We start from the raw sequence: 13984 nt of genomic DNA on the forward strand, positions 1-13984 counted from the left end.
AAAACGGAAGATGGACGTCCTCCCAGGGACGTCCAAATCGGTATAATCGAAACCCGACTTTGGATGTTTCTAGCGGACGTCCGTCGCAAGGACGTCCAAAGTTCAAGGGGGCGTGTCGGAGGCGTAGCGAAGGCGGGACTTGGGTGTGCCTAACACTTGGACGTCTTTGACCCGTAATCGAAAAAAACAAGGACATCCCTGACGAACACTTGGACATTTTCACCCGGACCTGTTTTTATTACGAATAAGGCGCAAAAAGGTGACCGAAATGAGCAGATGACCACCGGAGAGAATCGAGGATGACCTCCTGTTACAGTGGTCACTAACCCCCTCCCACCCTCAAAAAACATCTTTAAAAATATGTCATGCCAGCCTCAGATGTCATACTCAGGTCCAGTATGTCAGTATGCAGGTCCCTGGAGCAGTTTTATTGGGTATTGCAGTGCACGTCAGACAGGGAAAGGGAAATGGGACTTGATATACTGCCTTTCTGAGGTTTTTGCAACTACATTCAAAGCGGTTTACATATATTCAGGTACTTATTTTGTACTGGAGCAATGGAGGGTTAAGTGACTTGCCCAGAGTCACAAGGAGCTGCAGTAGGAATCAAACTCAGTTCCCCAGGATGAAAGTCCACTGCACTAACCACTAGGCTACTCCTCCACTCCTGGGTCCACAGGCAGACCCAGGCCCATACCCCCCCTACCTGTTACATTTGTGGAGGAAACAGCGAGCTCTCCAAAACCCACCACAAACCCACTGTACCCATATATAGGTGCCCCCCCTTCTCCAGTAAGGGCTATGGTAGTGGTGTACAGTTGTGGGTAGTGGGTTTTGGGGGGCTCAGCACACAAGGTAAGGGAGCTGTGTTCCTGGGAGCATTTTATGAAGTCCACTGCAGTGCCCCCTAGGGTGCCCGGTTGGTGTCCTGGCATGTCAGGGGGACCAGGGCACTACAAATGCTGGCTCCTCCCATGCCCAAATGGCTTGCATTTGGACGTTTTTGACATTTGATGTCTTTGGTTTCGAAAATCGCCGAAAGTCAGAGATGTCCAAATTTAAGGATTTGGACGTCCCTGACGGCATTTTCAAAACGAAAGATGGACGTCCATCTTGTTTCAAAAATACGAGTTTCCCCACCCCCGTTTTGCAAGGATGTCCAAATCGGAACTTGGACGTTTCTTTCAAAAATGCCCCTCCACATCTTTATTGAGTTACGGTGATCAGAACTGAACACAATACTCAAGGTGAAGTCACAGCATGGAGCGATACAGAGGCATAATAGTCATGTATTGCGTCTCCATCTCTGCGGCAAGTGCTTGTGTTGTGTTGCTTCTTATTTTCTTCATTTGTATCCTTGTTCCATTTTTTGAAGAATGTTCTTTTGGCTCTAATAGCCTTTCACCTCGCCTTTAAACCACACTGGCTGCTCTTTTTTCCCACCTTTGTTGATACATGGAATACATTTTGTCTAGACTTCCACGATGGTATTTTTAAACAACGTCCACATACGATTTAAAGTTCTAACCTTTGTGGCCTTTCAGCTTCTTTTTAACCATTTTCCTCATTTTGTCGTAGTCGCCCTTTTGAAAATTAAAAGCTGCTACAGTAGATATCCTTAGCAGTGGCGTAGCCACAGGTGGGCCAGGGCCCACCCACTTAGGGCTCAGGCCCACCCAACAGTAGCACATGTTTAGCGGTAGCTGGTGGAGATCCCAAGCTCTGTCAGCCAAAGACTTTCCCCTGATAGTAACAAAATTCTACTCTCCACAATACTGGCACCTGTGCATTCTCAGTTTTCAATGCATTTTCCTGCCAGCTGAGATATTTTTTTTGGTGGGGGGGGGGGGGGGGGGGGGAGAACATTTGGTGCCCACCCACTTCTTATCTATGCTCACCCAAAATCTGTTCTCTGGCTACGCCCCTGATATTCCTTAGTGACTTCACTCCAGATGTCAGCTCAAATTTGGTCATGTTATGACCACTGTTTTCCAGCGGATCCAACACCGTTACCTCTCGTACTATGTCCCACATTCCACGAAGGATTAGATAGAAAATAGCTCCCCCTCTTGTTGGTTCCTGTACCAGTTGCTCCAAGAAGCAGTCATTTATTACATCCAGATATTTAACCTCCTTAGCACTCCATTTATCCAGTCAATATTAGGATAATTGATATCACCCATTATTATAACGTTGCCCAATTTGCCAGCTTTCCTAACTTCTGTAAAAAAATGTTCATCTATCTGTTCGTTCGGTAATACATCCCTACCAGTATACTCTTTCCCTTCAGACATGGAATTTTCTATCCATAATGATTCCATGCTGCTATCTGTTTCATGTAGGAATATTTATTTTGTTTGACTCAATTCCCTCTTTAAATTGTAGCACAACCCCCCTCCAGTTTGATCCACTCTATCATTGCAATATAATTTGTAATTTCCCATTGATTATCTTCATTTCACCAGGTCTCTGAAATGCCTATTATAGCTGCCTTTTCATTTAATGCTCAATACTCCAATTCTCCTATCTTATTTTTAAGGCTTCTAGCATTTGTATATAGACACTTCAAATTGTCTGTTTTCCTTGCATCTACAGGCTGCTTTGAAGTTAATGGGGATAATTTGCACCCTTTACTCTGTTCTCCCTTTGAACACTCCTGGCTTTCTTTCACCATTATTGAAACCTCTCTATTGCTTTTCCCTAAAGATCTTGTTTCAATAGTATCCTTCGAGGATACTCCACACTGAACCTGTTGGCTCCCCCTTCCCCCATTGTAGTTTAAAAGCTGCTCTATCTCCTTTATAAATGTTAGCGCCAGCAGCCTGGTTCCTTCCTGGTTGAGGTGGAGCCCATCCTTTTGGAACAGGCTCCCCCTTCCCCAGAATGTTGCCCATTTCGTAACAAATCTAAATCCCTCAACCACGCATTGAGACTTCAGGGTCCTGTGTGTGGAATGGGGAGCACGTATGAAAATTCTACCCTGGAGGATCTGGATTTCAGCTTTCTAGCTAGGAGACTAAATTTGGCTTCCAGAACCTCCCTCCAACATTTTCCTATGGCACTGGTACCCACATGTACTAAGACAGCCAGCTTCTCCCCAGCACTATCTAAAATCCTATCTAGGCAACACATGAGGTCCGCCACCTTCGTCCCAGGCAGGCAAGTGACCAGGTGATCCTCACGTCCACCAGCCACCCAGCTATCTTAATGCCTAATAATCGAATCACCAACTACAACAGCCGTCCTAACTCTTCCCTCCTGGCCTGAAGCTCCTGGAGATGCCCCTGGTGGGCTGCTCCTGGCTACAGGATTACTTCCAATTTCACCAGGATGATACTCTCCTTTTAGGAGACCTCCCTCCTCCAAGGCAGCATAGGAGCTGCCAGACTGTAGGTGAGACTTCTCTACAATGTCCCTGTAGGCCTCCTATATGTACCTCTCTGTCTCCGTCAGCTCCTCCAAGTCTGCTACTCTAGCCTCAAGAGAAAGGACACGTTCTCTGAGAGCTAGGAGCTCTTTGCATCGGGGACACACATATGACATCTCACCAACTGGGAGATAATCATACATGTGAAACTCAGTGCAAAAGATTAGACAACACCCCCCCCCCCCTCGCTTCTGGACTGCTGTCTGCATCTTAGTATTATAAAGTTGTTTAATTAAAACTTCTTAAGGTAGTAGAGATGTTAGATTAATATAAAGAGCCTTAAGATTATATGGTATTATGTGTAATTTATTTAGTGTTTGTTTCTCAGAAACTAATTAAATGTAATTAAAACTCTAAAGGAAACTCTCCTTTTGTTATCCTAATTAGAATAATTGATTATATATGTGAAGAGATGTTCTAGGGGTGGGTGGGAGCTGGGAAAGGGTGAGAATGAAGACTGAATTAGGTCCTGCTGTGCCTTCTAGAGGCTATATGTTAATGCTATGGCAGAAAGTTCAAGTTTTAAAACTGTGGGGAAAAGGGTATGGGGACTAGTTAATATTGTTTGCTTTGCCTTTTTAATTTATTTATTTATGTATTTATTTGTTACATTTGTATCCCACATTTTCCCACCTATTTGCAGGCTTAATGTGGCTTACATAGTACCGTAAAGGCGTTCTCCTAGTCCGGTAGAGAAACAAGTACAAGGTGATGTTGTGATCGGATAAAGGTACATGCGTTTTGGGTACAGTAGGGATCGAAGGGAAGAAGGTTATATAGTTAGTGTCCATTATGAGCTTTGGTTTTGCTGTGTTGCAGAGTGTAGGCATTTATGTTGGGTCGTTGGGGTTATGCCTTTTTGAACAGGTTGGTTTTTAGTGATTTCCTGAAGTTTAGGTGATCGTAGGTTGTTTTCACAGCTTTTGGCAATGCATTCCATAGTTGTGTACTTAGATAGGAGAAGCTGGATGCATAGGTTGTTTTGTATTTAAGTCCTTTGCAGTTTGGGTAGTGGAGGTTTAGGTATGTGCGAGATGATCCGGTTATGTTCTAGTCTCAGATCGTTCTCCTCCATTCTCCAGGGATGCTAGCCCTGTGGTGAAGTTAGATGCAGAAGAATCAACCTCTTTGGGGCATGAAACATCTCTTTCGTCCCCGGCGTTTTGGGTTCCTTCACGTCCACCATCGGCATCTGCTTGGGGTGAGGTGACGCCCACTGCCAAAGTAGCTGCTGGAATTGATTTTATTAGTTGCTGTGGAGGGCACCAGAGTAAACGCTCTTGGCCCAAGTAAAGAGACATCAGGAACTGTGAAGATTACACAGTTTCCCACGGAAGTTACACTCTAGCAGAACTGGAAAATGTTGCAAACATTGGATATTATGACTATCAGAACTTCTGGAGAGGTAAATGCTTTGAGGAAGAAGGTGGAAGATTTGACTAAAGCAGCAGAACAGGATAAATATGATTCTTCATCTCAAGTTAATCAAATGCAAGGGGAATTAAAACGTTTTCAAAATTGTAAGTTATCTGTTGTTAAAGATAACCTTGCTATGCACAGAAAAATTGAAAATATTGAGAATTATAATTGTAGACTGAATGTAAGGCAGCTGAGCATTCCAAAGACCCCTGGAATACTTCCTATTGATTTATTCAAGAAATATTTGATTGAAATTCTGGAATATTCCCCAGAAGCTATTCCCACGATAAATAAAATGTATTATTTACCCACATCCTCAAAATATTCTCAGGGTGAAATGGAGGGTGATGGTAACCTCAGGCCGCAGTTGGATCTGAATAATCTTTATCTGAAACATCTGAAAGAGGACCTGAACATCTTAGCCCTACTCTCATCCTCCACTTCCAAAGGAACTGGAATGGCAGTCACCATTTCCTTGATAAAAGGTTGGAAGGAAAGTCTCTCAGGTGGAGACTTTCTCCTTTCCTATGGATCAGATGGGATGCCACAGGACTTCTCCTCCAAGAAGTTACGTGGGTCTTCATCTGATTCTCATGTGCGCTTCTTATTAGTGTCGGCCAAGAATTCCTCTTCGGAGGGCTGAGACTGAGATGAGGAGGAACCATGTCCCCAAGAGGGGCATTGAGGTATGGGCTCCAGTCTCAACTCCTTTACAAATGTCAAGGAGCTGCCGACATGGGCAGTAGTCAATGCCGAGGCAGCACCGGCGTCAGAGACCTCACTGTAGGCAGGTGGCCATTTGGGGCGGCAGCCAGAGGCATGGCAGGGGCAAGCACTCCAGATGCCGCTGCACCCTATTGAATGAACCCCACCAAAAGCTCAAGGAGCAAGGCTCAGAGTCACTCATTGAGGGCCGACATCAGGAAAGGCTGGGGTGTTGGTGTAGAGTCAGGCTGATGAATTTGTGGGGTCGAAGCGGGTGCCTGGTCCTGGCTGCCTGGAGGCCCACGCATCAGCACCTCTTGTATGGAGGGCAAGCAGTCCTCCTGGCACCAACGCTTCTCAGGTACCGGGAAATCCCTCAATTCCCCGGAGCTCCCAAGGACAACCAATGCTGCTTCTGATTATGGGCGTCGACGCTCCTCAGTGCCAAGGATGACATAGAATCCTCACGTCACCTGGGGGTTGGGTCCAATGCCAATCGGTCCTGGGGGGAGCCTGCATAGCAGCTGGCACTGAGGCAGGTGGAGGCCCACTAGATGCATGGTCACTCCCAGTGTCTTAAGGGTCTCGCCGTAGAAAGCAGAATGCGGGGTACCTCAAAGATCACCACTATCACCGATCCTTTTCAACCTAATGATGACCCCACTAGCTAAATCCTTATCCAACCAAGGCCTTAACCCTTTCATCTATGCAAACGATGTCACAATATACATTCCTTACAAACGTGATCTGACAGAAATCACCAACGAAATCAAGCTCAGCTTGAATATCATGGACTCACGGGCAAACGCATTTCAACTAAAACTCAACACAGAAAAAACACCCTGTCTTATCCTCTCATCTCAATACAATACGAACAAACCCACAAACATAAACACCCCAGATTATACCCTCCCTATCTCAGACAGCCTGAAAATTCTCGGTGTTACAATCGACCGTAACCTCACACTAGAGAACCAAGTGAAATCTACAACAAAGAAAATGTTCCACTCAATGTGGAAACTCAAACGTGTGAAACCATTCTTCCCAAGGGAAACATTTCGCAACTTGATACAATCAATGGTACTAAGCCATGTAGACTACTGCAACGGAATTTATGTGGGATGCAAAGAACAAATTATAAAGAAACTTCAGACCGCTCAAAACACGGCAGCCAGGCTTATATTTGGAAAAACGCAATTCGAAAGCGCCAAACCCCTCCAAGAAAAACTGCACTGGCTCCCAATCAGAGAACGTATTGCTTTCAAAATCTGCACCCTGATTCATAAAATTATCTACGGCAAAGCCCTGGGATACATGACAGACCTCATAGACCTACCAACCAGAAACACAACAGGATCAACACGAACATATCTAAATCTCCACTTCCCAAGCTGCAAAGGACTCAAATACAAATCAACCTATGCATCCAGCTTTCCTACATAAACACACAACTATGGAACGCATTACCAAAAGCTGTGAAAACAACTTATAATCACCTAAACTTCCGGAAATCATTAAAAACTAACCTGTTCAAAAAGGCATACCCTACCGACCCAACTTAAATGCCTGTACCCTGCAACACAACGAAATCAAAACTCGTAATGGACGTATAGTAACTCTTCCTCTCTATGATTCCCTAATGTGTCTGTACACACGAACCTTATTCTTCCACAACATTACTGTATTTATTCATACCGGAATTAGCGAACGCCTTTACAGTACTATGTAAGCCACATTGAGCCTGCAAATAGGTGGGAAAATGTGGGATACAAATGTAACAAATAAAATATGGATCGGTGCAACTGTTGAAGTTGATGCCGAAGCTTTGGACCTGGCTCCAAAAGGTTTCTCTCGTTGAGCCTTTCTGGCTAAGGAGTTAGAACCCTAAAAGTGAAGGCATGAGGAACTTGACATCGGGAGAATAATTCTAGCTGAAATCTAATGCATTCTGAGCACCTCCCCGTGTTCCTAAGTGTGTTTCTGGTTTGTGTTTCAGATGCAGGTGACGTTTGAAGACATTGCTATCTCTTTCACCCAGGAGGAGTGGGAGTATTTAGATGAAGGGCAGAAGGAGCTTTACAGGGAGGTGATGAAGGAGAATTATGAGACCCTGATGTTTCTAGGTAAGGATCTCGTTATCTATGGGTTTAACACACACAGGGACTGATTTATTATTATTATTATTATTTATTGCATTTGTACCCCACATTTTCCCACCTTTTTGCAGGCTCAATGTGGCTTACAGAGTATAGTTATGATAACGTTGTTACATGATTTAAAAACAGTCGATCATAAACTGGGTACAAGAGGATTTAGATGGAAAGGTGTTAGGTAAGGTCGTGTGAGAGGTGTTTTTTGGTGTACTTGGATGGTTTAAGGAATGATTTGTTTCATATATATTTCAACATTTTTATTGATGAAACAAAATAACTACATCCAATATCTGGCATAAACATAAATGCCACCGTCAAACTTTCAAAATAGAAATACAATGATAAAGTCCATCATCAAAACTTTTTAACAATTTCTCCCGTCCCCCCCTAACCCTCCCTCCTTCCCCCTCTGCTTTTATGTTTAAACAGTTTTTATTGAAATTACAGTAACATAAACGTTGACTTACAAGGCTCTGCTGATAACAGTCATCAAACCTCAATCTAATTATACAACCATTGGTCAATGAACATGTATCATTTTTAAGTTTTTTTCCCCCCTTTCTCCCCCCCCCCTTCCCTTTAATACAACATTTTTATTTATTTACTCCCGTCAGGGTGTACTTATCCTACCCCCACCCTCCCCCAACCCCCTCCTCTACCCCCCTCCCTCCCCAGACCTGGAGATCTATTCAGTATTAATCCATGGATTCACCCTGCATTTAAGAGTAAACTTCGACCTCTATGGTTTAGACTTCGCAGATAAGGACCCCAGACAGCCAAAAACGTGACTCTCTTGTTCTTTGAGAGCCGGGATTCTCCAGCCTCCCAAGATGCCAACTGGTGCAATTGGTTTCTCCAGTGCCAATATGCTGGAGGATCTTTAATTGTCCAGTACTGTAAAATGCATTTCCTGGCCAGTAAGCTCATCTTTCGGAGCAATATTGTTTCAAATCTATTCTGCCCTCTGAAAGACCCCGGGATGTCTAAAAGCAATTGTTCAGCTGACCCTAAGATCCGAAGCCCCAACCGCTCCTTCCAAAAGCCTCGAACCTGTGTCCAAAACCTTTTCAAGGTGGGGCAACTCCAAAACATATGTAGCATTGTGCCAGGGTCCTTTCCACATTTGAGACACTCTGGGCTCCGATTCCCTCCCATGTGGGTTAGTTGAGCTGTAGTTACATATCCCCTGTGAATACAACGATAGGCACATTCTCTTAAGCGAGCATCCGATACTAACAAGGGTATTCTTGCTATCGATTTAGTGATATCCCACGATACTACTCCAACCCCCAATTCCTTTCCCCAAGCACTCTTCAACTTTCTGTAATCCCTGGGGGGTCGCCATCCTGATATTCTTTTGTGGAGCAAAGATATCGTGAGTTCGCCCTCACCCAAAGAGTGAAAGAAATCTTGTATCTTATCCCCCAACTGAGTTCTCAAAGGGTCCCCCGGGAGAGAGGCAATGTAGTGCTGCACTTGGAATGATTTGTTTCATTGAGGGTGACTTTTGTAGGCTTTGTTGAATTCCTGAAGGTCAATTGTGACTTTTCCTTTGACTCCAGCTCCTGCATTGCTCTGTGTCTGGGTTGGTACCTGAGATTGTTTTCTTGGGTCTTTTCTCCTGAGACCAGCCCCTGCCAGTCATTCTGAGTATTTATCGTGTGTTTGTGATGAGTGACTGGCAGTGTGTGAGTCTCAGTACAGGAAGCCTGAGTGATGTCTACACCAGATAAAGAGTGATGGAGAGATGAACCACTCTATATAAGCAAGACCCCAGATCCTCCTCCCTCTCCCTCTTCCTTTCCTCTCCTTATACCTGAGATTCTATCTCCCATCCCCAATCTGAGATCCCCGCTTCTTCTCTAATCCCCTCTGCAAGTTCCTTCCCCGCATGGATCCCCAGTTATAACGACCTCTCCTCTCGCCTTCTGTCTAATCTCTAAGATATCTTTGCATATATTGAGTTTCCTGAATTGATTAACTGAACCTGGTACATAACAGGCATTTGTTTTTCTGATGTGATTTTATTGTTTTAAAATGTTTTGTCTTTAAAAAATAAAATGCATAGTATAGATGCACGAGCTGTAGTGTGATTGGCTGAGTGAAAAGGTACCAAAAGTGGGGTATGTGACTTATTTATACTACAAGATGGAGGGATATCATTTGCATAATCCTGCAAAATTTCAGCTTCAGGTATAGACTAATTACATCTTTAACAAATGAGAAATTGGGTGGCGGAGCAGTTGGGGGGAAGAGGGGGTGGTGGTTGGGAGGCGAGGATAGGGGAGGGCAGACTTATACGGTCTGTACCAGAGCCGGTGATGGGAGGCGGGACTGGTGGTTGGGAGGCGGGAAATACTGCTGGGCAGACTTATATGGTCTGTGCCCTGAATAGGACAGGTACAAATTCAAGGTAAGGTATACACATATGAGTTTGTCTTGGGCAGACTGGATGGACCATGCAGGTCTTTTTCTGCCGTCATCTACTATGTTACTATGTTACTATGAGAAACATTTATCAATGTGAAAGTAATTAACCCCAGAAGCCACATACCTCACTTTAGGTATCTGCAGTTTTTAGGCTGTATAACATGAAACACCTACCATATGGTACTCAAAATTTTCACAAATGAAAGTTCCTTAGCGTCCCTCTGGATTGACCCAGAATGTGACTGATGGGTTGTGCACGCCTTCCAGCAGATGGAGACTGAGAACTCTGAGTCCAGAGAGCCAATAAGATCCCTGGCTAACTAGAACTAGATTCAGTATTCTCAGTCTCCAGCAGATGGAAGGTGATGAGCCCTTTAGTCTCTTTTTCTCTCTGCTCTCTTTCTTTCTTTCTTTTTCTCTCTGCTCTCTTTCTTTCTTTCTGGTTAAATTAAAAAAGAGAGGTTACTTAGGGTGGAGAGTATTTTTATTGCAGACCAAGAGTTTGTTTTTTTTAGGGTTTATTATTTCTGTGCACCGGTGTCTCTTGCTGTATCTGGAGGCTGAAGTCCATAGGGGGTATCTAACTCTAAGCCTCGGGGGTATCAAACTCAGGTGGCCAGGTCCCTCCCCACTGTCCTGCCGTTACTTCCCTCCAGGGCTCTGCTTGGCTGTGGGTTGGAAGCTTGCCTCAACCTCTTCGAGGGAAAAGTGTTTTGAGGCCTGGGAGAGATAGCCGCATTAATAAAAGAAACCCCCCGGAATCGGGTGCAAATGAGCAAGGCAGCTCTGTTTCCACCTGTGTTTGCAGCGGTATTGATCTTATTTTGTAGCTCTGGTCGCAGATTCCCACTTTAAGAAAAAAAAATGAAGCCGCTCCAGCGCTTTGGAGAACAGCGTGATGGCAGAGAAACTCCGCTATTGTGCGGTTTGTCAGCGGTGGGGTCTTGCGGCTATCGGTGTCTGTAAGTACTACACCACTGTAGAGATTTTGACAGAGGACTGTCCCTCTCGCTCCACTTGCTCTTCACCGTCCACAGCATAGGACCCTGGGGTCAGTAAAGATAAGGTGCCAGCTCCTGTTTTGACTGGAAACGCCGCCATTTTATCCTCTCAGTCTGTGGTAGAGGAGCGGCCTGCTTCTCTGTCGCTTCATTCACTAGAGCAGTCATGATTAGCTCTGCCGGTGCATTCGGAACTTCCGGAGGGGGAATTTCCCTCCTGAGTTTGTCTTGCAGATGTACAAGGCCATCATGTTGCAGAAGTCAAGTCCTCCTCCAGCCCCTTTAGGAGGGTGTTTAGAGAGGCAGGTGGTCTCAGCAAAGCATCCTAGGGGATCCTGTGATCTTCAGGAGGATCTAGTATCGGAGCCAGATCAGGAGAAGAACTACTTTCTGAGGACTCCGGTCCGGTGGACCCAGGTGCAGAGTCTTTATGCCCAGGTGAGGATCCATTGGTAGTCAGAATTTGTCACAAAGAAGATTTACATGAGCTTATTTCTTTGGTGGCTACTACCTTGCATTTTGAGGAAGAGGAGCCCATGGTTGTGGAGGGCCGTAAGGTGGATCTCCTAGTAAAGGGCATTAGAAGTCCTGATAAGGCCTTCCCTATGCATCAGGATATCAAAGATATTATTCAGGCTCAGTGGGATGTGCCAGATTCTCCTTTTCGGCTTGCTAGGTCTATGGTTTGTCTCTATCCAGTCCCTGATTCAGACATGTCCCTTCTCAAGCCTCCAGTAGTAGATGCAGTGGTCTTAGCTGTTACTAAGAGAAATACTGTCCCCGTGGATGGAGGCATGGCTCTTAAGGATGTTCAGGATCGACGTATGGAAGCTCTGTTAAAGAGCAGTTTTGATGTCTCCACTTTGGTGGTTCAGGCAGCTATCTGTGGTTCTTTGGTGGCTAGGGCTTGTTTCCACTGGTCTGAGAGAGTCTTGGATAGAACTTCAGATGATTTGGCTTTGATAGACTCCGAAGTGGCTAAGGTTGAGATGGGTTCTGCCTTTTTGGCGATTCTTTGTACAATTTGCTGAAAGCCTCGTCTAAGTCCATAGCTTTAGGTGTAGCCGCAAGGCATTTACGTTGGCTGCAGGGTTGATCCACGGATGCGGCTTCTAAATCAAAGATGAGTAAGTCCCCAGAATGAATAAGATCAAGTTTATGAAAATGAACTGAACTGTTAAACAAGACTTTTATCATCACATGAGCACCTACACGAGCTGTGATTTTACTGAGAAGCATTGGATTTATTTCAGCTCCTCCTCCAGTTTAAAGATAAGTGGAATCTATTCAGTTGAAGATCAGGGATATTACCTTTATAGTGACACTGGAGGTTGGCGGGGCATCTGAGTAGTCCAGCCGTAGCAGCATGTTTTACTGAGCACTCTTTATAAACATTAGTCATATGCTACCACTACAATTCTAAAAGCAAAAAAAAGAGAGGATAATATACTGGTATCTCCCGTCCCACAAGGCACACTAATCCCCAGCCCTGGCTGACCCCTTGCATCCATTACCTTCGCTCCTGTGCCCAATCGGCTGAATGCCTCTGGAGGAAATCTCGCACCCATACTGATTTAATTCATTTTAAATTCATGCTATCCTCTTTCCAGGCTTCCCTATTCCCTATTCCTTGCCAAACAGGACTATTACACCCATTTGACTAATTCTCTCAGCTCCAACCCTCTTCGTCTCTTCGCCACCCTTAACTCCCTCCTCAAAGTGCCCTCCGCTCCAACCCGCCCCCCCCCCCCCACTCTCTCCTCAATCACTGGCTGACTACTTCCGCGACAAGGTGCAGAAGATCAACCTCGAATTCACCACCAAGCCTCCTCCTCCTCTTCACCCTTTAACCCACTCCCTCAACCAACCAACCCAGGCCTCCTTCTCCTCTTTTCCTGATATCACCGAGGAGGAAACCGCCCACCTTCTTTCCTCCTCGAAATGAACCACCTGTTCTTCTGATCCCATCCCCACCAACTTACTTAACACCATCTCTCCTACTGTAACCCCCCCATCTGTCATATCCTCAACCTCTCTCTTCACTGCAACTGTCCCTGACACCTTCAAGCATGCTGTAGTCACACCACTCCTCAAAAAACCTTCACTAGACCCTACCTCTCCCTCCAACTACCGCCCCATTTCCCTCCAGCCCTTCCTCTCCAAGATACTTGAACGCGCCGTTCACAGCCGTTGCCTTGATTTTCTCTCCTCTCATGCCATCCTCGATCTGCTTCAATCCGGCTTTTGCCCCCTACACTCGACAGAAACAGCACTATCTAAAGTCTGCAATGACCTGTTCTTTGCCAAATCCAAAGGTCACTACTCCATCCTCATCCTCCTCGACCTATCCGCTGCTTTTGACACTGTCAATCACAACTTACTTCTTGCCACACTGTCCTCATTTGGATTCCAGGGCTCTGTCCTCTCCTGGTTCTCCTCTCATCTCTCTCACCGTATCTTCAGAGTACATTCTCATGGTTCTTCCTCCACCCCCATCCCGCTCTCTGTTGGAGTTCCTCAGGGATCTGTCCTTGGTCCCCTTCTTTTTTCAATCTTCCCTGGGCTTGCTGATCTCATCTCACGGTTTCCAATATCTTTATGCCGACGACACCCAGCTTTATCTCTCCACACCAGACATCACTGCGGAAACCCAGGCCAAGGTATCGGCCTGCTTAGCCGACATTGCTGCCTGGATGTCCAACCACCACCTGAAACTGAACATGGCCAAGACCGAGCTTATTGTCTTCCCACCCAAACCCACTTCTCCTCTCCCTCCACTCTCTATCTCAGTTGATAACACCCTCATCCTCCCCGTCTCATCTGCCCGCAACCTCTGAGTCATCTTTGAC

The 13984-nt window shown here is 45.4% G+C and overlaps 1 protein-coding gene across 1 annotated transcript in view; it reads left to right on the top strand.

Moving 5' to 3' along the window:
- The window catches only part of LOC115462836 (oocyte zinc finger protein XlCOF6-like), a 56515-nt gene that overhangs the window by 13186 nt on the left and 29345 nt on the right, over positions 1-13984 (top strand). The window contains exon 3 of the mRNA XM_030192874.1: positions 7548-7674. Within this exon, the coding sequence (XP_030048734.1) occupies positions 7548-7674 (127 nt within the window). The remainder of the gene's footprint in view (positions 1-7547; positions 7675-13984) is intronic.

This window comes from Microcaecilia unicolor, chromosome 1, assembly GCF_901765095.1.
Source record: "Microcaecilia unicolor chromosome 1, aMicUni1.1, whole genome shotgun sequence".
Lineage (NCBI taxonomy): Eukaryota > Metazoa > Chordata > Amphibia > Gymnophiona > Siphonopidae > Microcaecilia > Microcaecilia unicolor.